This window comes from Narcine bancroftii, chromosome 6 (assembly GCF_036971445.1).
Source record: "Narcine bancroftii isolate sNarBan1 chromosome 6, sNarBan1.hap1, whole genome shotgun sequence".
NCBI lineage: Eukaryota > Metazoa > Chordata > Chondrichthyes > Torpediniformes > Narcinidae > Narcine > Narcine bancroftii.
Window position 1 is genome coordinate 17,938,160 of NC_091474.1, and position 13,455 is coordinate 17,951,614.

The 13,455-nt window shown below is 38.2% G+C and overlaps 1 protein-coding gene across 2 annotated transcripts in view; it reads right to left on the reverse strand.

Annotated features, from left to right (window-relative positions):
- LOC138735768 (calcium-responsive transactivator-like) overlaps positions 1-13,455 on the reverse strand; it is a 73,501-nt gene that overhangs the window by 38,479 nt on the left and 21,567 nt on the right. For both annotated transcript variants that reach the window (XM_069884147.1, XM_069884146.1), the window contains exons 4-6: positions 10,282-10,426; positions 6,207-6,407; positions 4,448-4,612 (exon numbers count right to left, since the gene is read on the reverse strand). In XM_069884147.1, the coding sequence (XP_069740248.1) occupies positions 4,448-4,612; positions 6,207-6,407; positions 10,282-10,426 (511 nt within the window). The remainder of the gene's footprint in view (positions 1-4,447; positions 4,613-6,206; positions 6,408-10,281; positions 10,427-13,455) is intronic.

Genomic DNA, 13,455 nt, shown 5'->3' on the forward strand with positions numbered 1-13,455 from the left:
TATTGGCGTGGATCGAAAATTGGTTGTCTGACAGGAGGCAGAGAGTCGGGATAAGTGGGAGTTTTTCACGTTGGCAGAGAGTGGTGAGTGGGGTGCCACAGGGGTCGGTGCTAGGCCCACAACTGTTCATCATTTACATTGATGACTTGGAGGAGGGGACAAAATGTGGTGTAGCCAAGTTCGTGGATGACACCAAATTGAGTGGAAGAGCAAATTGTAATGAGGATGTGGAGAGTCTGCCGAGGGATATAGTTAAGCTGGATGAGTGGGCAAAGGTCTGGCAGACGGAGTACAATGTTAGTAAGTCTGAGGTTATCCACTTTGGCAAGAAAAATAAAAGAGCTGAATATTATTTAAAGGGTGAAAAACTATAGCATCCTGTTGGGCAGAGGGACTTGGGGGTGCTTGTGCATGAATCGCAAAAAGTTAGGTTGCAGGTGCAGCAGGTTATTAAGAAGGCAAATGGAATGTTGGCCTTCATCACTAGAGGAATTGAATTCAGGAGTAGGGAGGTAATGTTGCAACTGTATAAGGTACTGGTGAGACCGCACCTGGAGTACTATGTCCAGTTCTGGTCTCCATATTTGAGGAAGGATATACTGGCTTTGGAGACGGTCCAGAGGAGGTTTACCAGGTTGATCCCTGGGATGAAGGGGTTGACTTATGATGAAAGATTAAATCGTCTATGATTGTATTCGCTCGAGTTCAGAAGAATTATGAAGGGTATGGATAGGATAGATGTAGGAAGGTTTTTTTGAGCTGGCCGGGGAAACTAAAATGAGAGGACACAGTCTCAAGATTCGGGGGAGTAGATTTAGGACAGAGATGAGGAAAAATAGTGTTTCCTAGAGAGTAGTGAATGTTTGGAATTCTCTATCCAGGGAAGTGGTTGAGGCTGCTTCATTAAACATATTTAAAATTCGGTTAGACAAATTTTTACATGATAGAGGAATTAGGGGGATATGGGGAGAAGGCAGGTAGGTGGAGTTAGGTCATAAATGAGATCAGCCATGATCTTATTGAATGGCAAAGCTGGCTCGATGGGCCATTTTTGGCCTACTCCTGTTCCTACTTCCTATGTTCCTATGAGACTGAGAGGTGATTTCATAGTGGTGTAAAAAAAACCATGAGTGTAATAGATCAGGTGAGCACATAGTCTTTTTCCCCCAGAGGTTGGAAAACACAATACTTCTGAATAAATGAATGCGGCAATTAAAGAGGAAGAGACTAACAAGGAATCAGAGGGACCGGAAAAGCTGGTGAAGAAAAGTCCCCGCATCAGACATCTTTTTTCTATAAATGCAAATGGAACTTTTGACCATCCAGAACCACAGCCAGTGACTCCTGGCAAAAGGTCAGCAGGGAGATCACTCTAAGGACACAAGGATTTTCCATCAACACCTACACTTCAGGAATACCTACAATGCAAACAAACACCTGTGCCAGCTCTGTAGCTACTTGCTCATCAGGAAGGAATCTTCTTGGTGTCACGTTACTTGCGAATTAAGCCCAAAGTGACAGTGAACTCCATCTCAGGCTAAATAGTGATGCAAGACTGATGCCACTACCTACAATATCCCAATATGCTGTTACATGAAATTAGTGCATAGGAATCTGTAATGATAGAGTGCTAGTAATCCTCCAGACCACTAGAGGGAGTCAGACACTAGTTTGATGCAGCTCAGTTGAATTCAAAATGGATGCCTCACATGGTCCTGAGTGAGTGCTTTAGCTAAAAAGGTATAGTTGCTTTAAAAGAACCCAAGTTTCTTTATTACAATAAAAAAGAAACATCACATGGTACCAGGAGTGGGGTATGAAGGCATGCCCAACTTGAAATGTGTGCAAGATGCAAAAGCAGTTTCTTTTTACAGAGATCATTGTCCTGTTCTAGGTGAACAAAATTGGATCTGAAACCCTGGTGGCCTACAGATTGGTGATCTTGTAAATATTGATCTGGATCTAGAAATTGTTCAGTCACTTCAACATGGGCACAGTGGATGGACAGATGGCATGTTTGAGATATTAACTACCACTGGTACAGTCTGTGGTATAGACGAAGACCATGACATTGTTGTGCAGTATCCAAGGGGGAACAAGAGGACATTCAATCCTGCAGTTCTGACAAAGACTAATGTGGTTAGAATTGGAGTCAGAGAACAGGGAGCAGAAGGTAGATCATCACCAATTAATGCTGGTGATCTGGTTCAAATTTGTTATGACCTGGAATAAATCAAACTTCTACAAAGAGGTCATGGCGAATGGGCTGAAGGTATGCTCCCTATTTTGGGGGAAAATGGGCATCTACAGCAATTTACTCTGATAGCGATCTGAAAGTTGAAGTGTGTGGGACAACTTGGACTTACAACCCCACTCCTGGTACCATGTGATTTTTTTTGTAATAAAGAAACTTGGGTTATTTTAAAACAACTATATTAGCTACAGAACTCACTCAGGACGGATACTTGAAAATGGCACATCATCCACTGAGCTTCTGATGGGACATAGACTATGCACCACACTTGCCTACTCTGCAGACCCAAACAAGAACAGAGATATCGAATGGAAACAAAAGCGTCTGCAATGGAGACAAAAAGCAAACTATGACAAGTCAGCAAGAAGCTTAGGGCCATTAACACAACATGACACAGTGAGGCTCAGATTCCCATACTTGGGACAAAAAGGCTCCTGTTCTGGAGGAAGTAAATCCAAGATCCTACACTGTCAGAACAGAGAATGGTTAAATACTGAGGAGGAATCGAAAGAGCCTGCTGAAAACAGAAAAAGCAAATTCAGAAAATCCAGCCTGCACAGCAACAGAGGAAACACCACCAGTCCTAGACAGTAGTGGACCAGCAGTCAACACAAGCACCTAAGTCATGAAGATCCACACGCATTATCAAAGCATCTGACAGACTGAATCTCTATAAGAAAAAGTGCACACTTAAGAAGTTTGTGCTGCTGATGTAGTTTTACATTTGTGTTGAACTTTAAATTGAAATGAACTTTAAATTAGTGTGTCATGTTGTTAGATTAAACATGTCAGAGAAAGGTGATGTAATGATAGAGTGCTAATGATCCTCCTGACCACTAGAGGGAGTTGGAGACTAGTTTGTTGCAGCTCAGTTGGATTCAAGATGGATGCCTCCACAAGGTCATGAATGAGTTCTATAGCTAATAAAGTATAGTTGTTTTAAAAGAACCTGTTTCTTTATTGCAAAAAAAAGCAAATCACAGGAAACATAAGTAAAATAAAACTAATCACTACTGCACAATTAAGAGCTTGTTTAACTACAGCAACAAGAAATTACAAACAGTTGTCACACTCTATACACCTTACTTTGTACAAATTACAATCTAATAATCTTATGAAAAGAAATATGGTGGCCACTTTAAGCCTACAGTTATCCTCTAAAAGCTTGATTAGATAACCAAGAAAATCCAGCAGCTGCAACAATGTCACAGATCTATTTACATCATCCCACATAGGAAGGTAACTGGCCAAAACAGTCAAGCAAAGCAATTAAACAAGGAGCTAGAAATTGCTGCCAATACCAAGCCACCTGCCCTCACTGCTGACACAAGTATGCATTTACCTTTTGCTGATCCCTTGTTAGGAACTTGCTTGCTGAAGATCACTCAATCCAAAATGATGAGACCATACACAGCAGCAAGGCCTCAGGCAACATAATATTGTTAAGATCAGGTCAGAAAAAGCCAAACCCATGAAACAGTCAGCAATTACACTCTTATTGTAGCCAATTATCAAACCTACACGACACTCAGACACACCAAAAAAAAACCCCAATAAAAACAAAAATCCTTACAAAATAAAAAAGGTAACATTTAAATTTTAATTAATTCATAGACCTTATCCCTTTCCTTCATAACTGTTTGCCTTCATTCAAATGAATGACCTTCTGTTTCTTCACTGGAATCCTGCCCTAGATTCATTCACCTGGCAACTTCCCTTGCATGTTTCGAATTATTAATATTCCAGTTCTTAAGTTATTGTGCATAAATTTTCATGTAAAAGAATCAACTTTCCAGCTAGTCTTGTTACAATATTTCTCTACAATTTTGATATTCTTGATCATAGCTTTATGGGAGTCTGATTAATGTAACCACCACTTACTCAGCAAGTTCCAGCACTTTATACTCCACATTTTCAATGTACTTTTGAAAATTCTACACTAGGTCAGCTGGTATGCAACGATGTGTTGACTCCAACAGATACATTTTTCAAGTTGCAATAGAGCCCTTAAGGAGAGTGGCCTTCAGATACAAGGGCCAACAATTTTCTAAAATATGGTTTTGTCATTCTTTCACAACGTTGAATGAAATTGCTGAAATAGCAACCTCTATCATTCCCTGATAGAATCTAGAAAAAAAAGCTACACAATGGGAAAATGCATCAGAAGTCAAACTGTATCCATGCACAGCATACCTTGTTGTGTTGATCTATAAGGCCCTATTGGCCTTTGCCCCATCATGTTGCTGCCTTGGTTACTCTGTCCCATCATTCCCATAGTCGACTGTCCTTGGTAATGTTGTCCACCTCCTTGTGGTGTATTGTAATGTGGGGTTGCAGCTTGCTGGTGTATCATGGGAACTGAAAAATAATCTTAAATGAGTAGTTCTGTTAAATGCACATTTTGCATATTTAAATATCCCTTTATACTACAGAACTATTGATGTATTTTCCAATAAAAGCAGCACATTACGTCATCCTCATTTTGATGGACAAAACACAATAATCAATGAAATGACTAAATTGCATTAGTTAGTTGAATATTGGTTCTATTTAAAGTTCATTGAATTCATAACACATAGCAAGAAATAATATAACCAATGCATTTGAATAAGTACATACATCAGATCTAGTGCAATAGCAGTTAGGTGTCCAAAAAAAGCCACTACAGGCAAACAATAACTACAGTAAAATCCCTGTTATCTGGAATCCTTATCCCTGCTCAGTAAGAGTTGTCAAGGTCAGAGGCTTTATCTGAAAACTTTGGGAAGGGGAGCTTAATTATCTATAATGTTATTGTTGGTCTTTCTGTGGCTGCATCAAGGGGAAGGAATCTTCAGATGCAGCGATGGTTAAATGTTTTCAAAGAATGTGACTGAAAATAAAGTAAAATGCTTTAAGGTTTATATACTCATGTAAGTTTGTTCAGTGCAAGTACAGAATAATATTTTTGTCTTTTAAACTGTTTATTCTTAAAGCAGGTGTATTAGTCAGGTATTGTAAAAGTATCAAGAAACTGGAAAATTCACTTATCCGGCATCTCCCACTCCCCATAGGTGCCGGATACCAGGGGTTTTACTGTACTAACAATGTTCAACACTGGTCACAGTTTGATGGTTTAAAAGGTCATCAACAGTCTTCAAATCCCAAAATGTCATTGTACAATTTAAGGCTCGGAACTTGTCAACAACATTGAGACATGTATATATATTTTCTTTTCCATCTCAAGTATTGCAACACAAACAAACATGAACATACAGTAAATATGAGCTTCGATCACAAAAAAAAACTACTGCTCCTACTCCCCAAATTCCTCTCTACTCTTGATGACCTACGATTGAAGCCATCAGACTCCTGAACTCCCAGAACATTTGGGGATTGGGTACCATGGACTGTTAATGTCCAAGTCTTAATATTTTAAATGTGTCTAACCTATATTTATGTACATATGCTCCATGGTCCTGGAGAAACGCTATCTCGCCTTTACCGTGCGAGCATGGTATGAACGATAAATAAAGGTGACTTGAATGAACCTTGGTTCAGTGAAGTGGCTGTACTCATACTTAACTAGATAACCACAATGAAGCTCAATGGGTCAAAGTTCAACCCTCTCCCCTCAAACATGTAACATTAATTAGCTACCAATATGAGTGATCACTCTTGGCTACTTCTGCAAATCCCATATCACCGTTCTCTCATGCCCCTGTTTCTCTAGCTCACGCCCCAAGAAATCCCCGGTCAACATTTCGGGGCTAAGTGCAAAGAATTTTCAACCACATAACACTGAATAAAACATTACAGAATTGAATTTTATTTTGAAATTCTACTCAAGGAGGAATTAAAACTCCCAAATAAATCCACATTAATATAATAGATTCAGCTCCAAAGGTCAAAAATAAATAATATCAAATTTATCCACTATAATAACATGTCATGGCAATTTTTAAATGTTTACCTTGACTGGTTTGCATGCTCATGTTTGTCCGGGATCCATAATTTGCCAACGACTGGCTCTGACCCTGCATCTGCATCCCTTGTGAAGAGGGCACAGAATGACTATAACCACCTGGTGTTCCATGGTTACTTACAGGCATATTCATTGAAGAGCTTGGTATTGTAGCTGGTCCTGATTGTTGCACTGAAACGTGAGTAGGACCTTAAAAAAAAAACCCACAGAACCAGACTCAGTCACCTCTGAAATCATCCATTTCTGTGGCATGAGTAGCCTGGACTCATTTGAAGATTAAGCCACTTATTCCACTTGCTTTCTCATGTTAATAAACAACAAACATAGCCGTGTCTTCAGACCTACATTGAATGCTGATCAAAATCAACACGAGACTGCGTGCATCAGATCTGGATTCAAGGTTCGACCAGTACCCCAAAATAAATCTAGGTGAATTGCAGCAATACATTCTAGCCCCATCACACTATAGATTAGCAAGTGGACCTCAAGACCATGGAAAATTTCTTTAAAAAACTATATTAAAATATATCAGAGCACATAAGGATTGACATCACACAGAAGCAGTTCCTTAAAGGACCACTGATAGAGCCACTTTATCAAGCATCAACTGGCACAACAATAAGGGATATCCAATGAACAACACAGGATCCCAAATTGATTAGTCCAAAATGAACCATTGAAGGAGTAGTGTCACCCTCAAGAAGGAGACTCCATCCCACCCTACCCAAGAGCTCGAAAAAAATATAATCTCGGAAAATATCCCCCTCCATGGATAGCAAGAATGTTTCATTTTTTTTTATTGTCATGTTTGCTGGATTTTACGAGTCTTCCACTAAAAAGACCAAATAATGTGGTTGATAGAAAGATAAAGATTGGTATCAGGAAAAGTAACTGCAAGCACTGTGTCACGTGATGATAACTGACCAACAACAAATTCACAGATTTCTAGAGCATGGTCTTGTGGTACCAACATCCATCACAAATCCCTATCTAAAAACCCTACTTACCATTTTCAATAGATTTCTTCTCCAATGACAGCCTATATTTTTTCCAATGATGAGAAAGAGGAAGGAAAAAGGTCATTTATAGATAAGAATAGAGGAGAAAGATAAATTTTAATAGAGTGAAATAAAGTGAAAGCAAAATGTTAAGGAAAAAACACAGGAGTGAGTCACAAACACAAGAAGGGATGTCAGAAGTAAGAAATTCTATAGTGTGAGCAATACCATGGCAAATCCAGTTTTTGAAAAAAAAATCTTTTCATACTCTAACCTACCAATCCAACTTTTTTTTTGTAAACAATACACGGAAGATGTAATTGTAGCTGGTCCTGAGTGTTGCACTGAAACGTGAGTAGGACCTTAAAAAAAACCCCACAGAACCAGACTCAGTCACCTCTGAAATCATCCATTTCTGTGGCATGAGTAGCCTGGACTCATTTGAGATTACTCATGTAATTAATTAAACCTCACCTCAACAAATAACCAGAATGTCAAACATGGTTGAATAGAGATTTCATAAAGGACAGACATTGTAGTCATTCTTCATATGGGTGGGTTGTACAAGTGCCTAACCAGGGGTCAGAGGGCCACTCAAGCCAGAGTGTCCAAAGGAGAGGACTTGTGTGACAGAAAGTCACTTGTTGAACCTAAAAAGGACTTCAGAGGAGTGAACCTCATGTGGTGTCCAGGTCATGGTAAAAATTCCCCGGGTGAAGAAAGAAAAGGTGGTTTTTGCCACGTTCAAAACTCAAGCCAGTCTCGTGTTCCCCTGACAGGGTTGAAAGTCTATAGGGACCACAGTCATCTAGATACAACCTCAAACTAAAATACCAGTGGACAAGGAAATAAATAATTCCAAGCCTGGAGACCAGATCCATGAGCTGTTCCTTCTTGACTGACAGACTTTACATGACAGACGTGGGGGTTTTTGGTGATTTTTTGGGACATTTTAGCCTGGACTGTAATGGTCTTGGTTTTTTTCCCCTCCACATACGCTGTATAATAATCTGCTGTTTAGATACAGTTCCATTAAGGCTGGTGTTCGGGTACTAAGTTTATCAGGTTAATTCTATTATTGTTAGTTTGTTAATAAATTTTGTGTTAAATTGTGTGCCTCCCAATTGCTGCTGGGGAGTGTAACAGTGGCGAAAAAGCTTCTGCCGATTATGCACCTGTTAATGCATGGAGAAATGCAACTGAGGTAACATTAAAATGTGCTTAGCGTAGACTTTGGCCTTCAACAATGTTCAATGAAAATTAGCTTACAGGTGATGACCTTGAAGGTTTTTGTGTCAGTAAAAAAGGAGGATGATTGTTAAGCTCATTGCCGACGCCAAAAATGTGGCAGCAGAAAATGTAAACACATTAGAGGCAACTCAAAGAAGTGCTGAACATTAACAATGATGCATCCTGAGCATTCCTTGAGTGATGGAGAAATCGCTGAAATGGTGTTACATACCAATAAAAGGAGGAGAGCAGTGATGGGGACAAAGACATTGGGCGCACAGGTGAAAAAATGCCCACTGATGATGGGGTTAAAGTGTCCAAACAGTTACTTGGTGGGATGGAACAACGTTCATTTATCAGTGAGATAATGGCTGCTTAATCAATTAAACAGAGACTGCTTAGATAGAAATCTCTTGAACTGTAATGTGCATTTACTGCATTTGCACTGTTTGAGATGTCTGTGATGTCCGAGCCAGTTTTATTTTGAAGTTTTACTTTAAAATTTAAAAAAAAGGCTCTTTTATGGTCTTTATTTATTTAAATTCATTTAACACCCCATGCCCCCTGATTTGTGTGATTTTGCAACACCGCTTAAAGGGATCGCCATTTAAAAATTATTCTGAACAATGGCAGGTGTCCAGTCCCGACGATTTCAGATGAAAGGTTAGGCACCCGTAGAGACATCATGCTCATCTAGCACTGCAGTGAACAATCTCATTTTCTCGACAAGTGAATTTATATTTGAAATAAAAGAAAGGCATTGAAAAGGTGTTCATAAATTCAAAGAAGCTATGGAATGATTTTTGCTGGACTGCCATTCAAATTCCATTGATCAATTTCAGTGGAAACAACAGTTGTGTGCACAGGATTATATCGACTTCCATTGGAGCAGAAAATCATGTCATGACAATCACATTCAATGTAAATGAACATAAACTCTGCACGGATTCCAAGACTTTCCTGGTTTCATGATTCAAACAGGAAATGATGACGATTAAAAAAAAAACCTACTTTTGGTGAGAATAACATTATTTTGGAAGAAACAGGAAATAATCATGAAGACAGGATATCAGCATTCTTAATTATAATCTCCAACAGAAAGCCAAAATTTTCATTGATTTTAATTTTTCCATCTAATCTTTAATTTTGCCACAATTGTGATGTTTAATTCTCTGTGGACTCCTCCATTTTTGTTAAAGGCACTTCTCCATTTTTGTTAAAGGCATGAGAATTGCAAATCTTCAAGTTTTAACACACAATGCTGTTGAATGAGCCTATACTGAGTTAGCAGATGCGGAGGCCAGTCTTTCCCCCCAACCGCCAAGGAAGGAATAATGTGCTTAATATTTCTTCTCTGAATCATTGTTCTAGCTAGAAAAGCAAGTACAACCTGGATCATGATTAAAGTGTGTCTTTGCCCCAAAGATTGATTAGCTCATTGGCAGCCATGAATAATGGCCACTTGGGTGTAATACCAGAGGCCACAACTGCCCTGGCACAAGACTTCAACATGAGTTTTCCACTCAGTGGGGGGGAAAAGAACGAACATTGTAAGGAATGCCATTTCAGTTTAACATAAACAATAATCTCAAACTTACCTTTCTACCCATTAACTTTGATAAATGTTCTAAGCTATTTAGTGATCTCCATTCCTAATGAAGATGTTAATTTCAAACCTTTTGCATGATCAGATGGTGTTATTACAGGAAGTCTTTTCTGCTAAATCTCTATATTAGGCAAATCTGAATTTTGCTATTTTAACCCTATGATATTTGAAGATCCCAACATCTTAGCAATGCTACAAACTGTAAATTAGCTCCATCACTTGAACTTACCATTGCTCATTTGGCTTTGCATTAGTGGGGAAGGAGGAATTCCTCCCCCCATAGTGTCATTGGGAACATTTTGTGAATGCAAAGCCTGATTTGATCCAGACAGATTCATTCCTCCTGGTCCCATCGACAGGTTTTGGGAAGGTGGCTAAGAGAAAGAAATGATGGGAAATTAATACAAAATTGCAATTAAAAACTGCATTTTAAATATACAAAACAAAGTCCATAATATTTCTAGAAAACATGCCAAAGAATTCAAATTAATTTCCAAAGTCACTGGTTTCAGACACACATGATTATCACAGAAATTATTTTAATGCAGAAATTACAATATTCTTCCACTGGACAGGAGATTACAAATGAAAAAATATTACATTGAAATAGAGATAACAATAAATTTGCATTTATAGAAATGCATATCATAGGCTCAAGAGAACCCAAAACATTCTATATTGAATGGATTTTATTTTTGAAGTGTGGTCATGGATAAATTGTGTCAAGCAATGTTTTGCATACAGGAAATGAATGAATAAGCAGATAGTCTGTTACTGGCAATGCACGATTGAAAGAGTAATGTCACTTGGCACACAGAGAATTCTTTGTGAAGTGCCATTGGATCTTAAAAAAGGTATACAGCATTCCCTCATTTAGTGTACTGAAATGAGAGTAGCTGATTGTGTGTTCAATAGCACTTGAGAGAGTCAATGTTCAATCTTTCTCAACAAGGAACCAACAGAGCAACTGATAAATATGCTAGTGTAAAAATTATGCAGACCAGAAATAGGTTTTGGTTTGATAGCCCCCTGATCTTGGACAGGACAATGACAAGGTGGAAACAACTGGCTTCAGTGGCACAGACTAGACAAGTCCGGGGATGTTGCAAATGTAAATGTTACGAGATCAAACCAGCAACCACAAAGAAGGCACATCACACAGGGATAAAGATGAACAATTACTTTATTAACAAAAAATCACCTTCAAACTTTAATTCAAAATCCCCCCTTTTATAACAATGCCTACTGGTTACTATGCAAATCTCTATAACAGTGTAAAACTAATAAATTCCCCAGCCTAAATATAACATATGTAACTAAAGTCTAAGTTATATTTCCAACCAGCACCACAGAAAAACTTAAGATACAAAACAAACACAAAATTTCAATCTCAATCAAAGCAAAGATCATAAACAAAATTCAGTTTCTTTGGTAAACTGAAGCCAAAAGATCTTTGAGAGAGAGCACAAACTTCGAAGTTCTCTTCTTGTGTTGCTCGCAGAGAGAGGAACCACTGGCTTGGTCCGGATCCTTCTGGCTGCCTTCAGAATGTTCATCCCTTTTTTGAAATCCCAACATTCTAAACTGTCCTCCAGACCACGACATGCTCTGGACCTTCTTCCACTCCAAGTCCAAGTCCAGAAATTTTTAGATCATTTTTCTGCACATGCTCAGTCCATCTCCCACTCTCTCAGCAGTCCACCTTCACCTTGGATCTCTAAGGCAAACTGTCACTTTTTAAAAACCACAGAACACATAGGCCAATACACAACACAGAACTCTGTAACATATATAAGTCAGGTTCAGCAGCAGAAGACCAACTACATCTGCCTCATGAAATTACCAAATTACTTGATGCTGATTGCCCAGGCTTTCACACAAAGCTCAAGCCCCAATACATTATATGTTAGCAACTTCACATCAAAAATTAAAACTTAGGATGAACTTCTCATACTGTCCTTGCTGAAACTCCATTTATTGTGCCAAGTGACATTGCTAAGATGCATGGAGAATAAGTTGTGTTTATTATTCTTGCCTTAAAAACATATGTTGCATGGTATCAAGACTAAGATTGACCTTATAAAATTTTACGAAAATACAGAAAATATTTATAAATGGATGAAAGATTTTTCCTTCAGGGTTCAGAATGCATTTGCAAGTACAGGCAGTCCCCAGGTTATGAATGAGTTCCGTAAAATAGGTCTGTCCATAAGCCGAATTTTTACACAAGGCAGAACAGGTACTTGGGGATCTTATTGACATTCGTGAGGTAACATTATGTGCATATATGCACATGCATGAACTGGGAAAACAGCCTGTTCGTAAGTACGAGTTGTTAGTAACCCAGATGTTCGTAAGTACGAGTTGTTAGTAACCCAGATGTTCGTAACCCAGGGACTGCCTGGAGCAGACGCAAGGGTTCTAACGACCACTTTGGCCATGAAGTTAAATGACCACTTGATATTTTAAGAGCTCTGAATTATTTCACATTGATAAATCAGATAAAATAAATATGAAGTAACCCTGAAGCTGAATTGCATGCCACATGCTCCAAATCTATTTCTGATCATTCTACTTGCATTGATAGTTCAAATAATTCAATGTTTAGGTACTCAAATCATCTAAGGAAAATAGCAAGGTTAAATTATTCAATGATGGAAGAAGAAAAAATTATCAGTAATGAGTGTATTGCATTATCCATAAAATCAGTAATCTTTTGCAAATGGAAAACACTAAATTGCAGAGTAGAGATGACAGCTAAGTGATTTAGTACATTTTCAATGTAGATAATTAATCTTTAGTTGTATACATCACAAGTGTGCAATGTTGGCTTCCAAAATTCAGTTCACTTGCCTCCAGTACAAACACTAACTTATATGCTTTATGTATTCAAAAACAAATTTTTACTACTACATTGAACTATTTTTAACTTACTGAACTGAGAAGTTCGGAATAGAAGATGTGATGCAAACCCTTCACAAAGACTTGTCATGTCAGCCCAGTCAGTTTCTATTACTTACAACATAATATAAAAAGGTCTAAGATTTTCTACTTTTTGCTTCCATTCCAAGAGGACAAAAACCTCTAGTGCAAAGAGAAAAATATTGGAGGTTTCCATTAAAATGATAGATTAAAGGAATCTGATATCCATCATTAATTACATCCCGAAGTGAGAGTTGTTCACCTTCCCAACTGGGATATTAAAATATCTTTAGCCTTACTAGAAGAAAACAGAAGTTCTCCAGGACCAGCTAACGAGCTTTATTCCAATCCAATTCAATCACCATCTAAAAATAGATGATTTGGTCATTTATTTTGGTGTTAGTTGTGGAAATTTGGTACATTTTCTATATAACCGTGACTATATTTTTCAAGTCTTTCACTGGTTGCAAAACATTGGAAT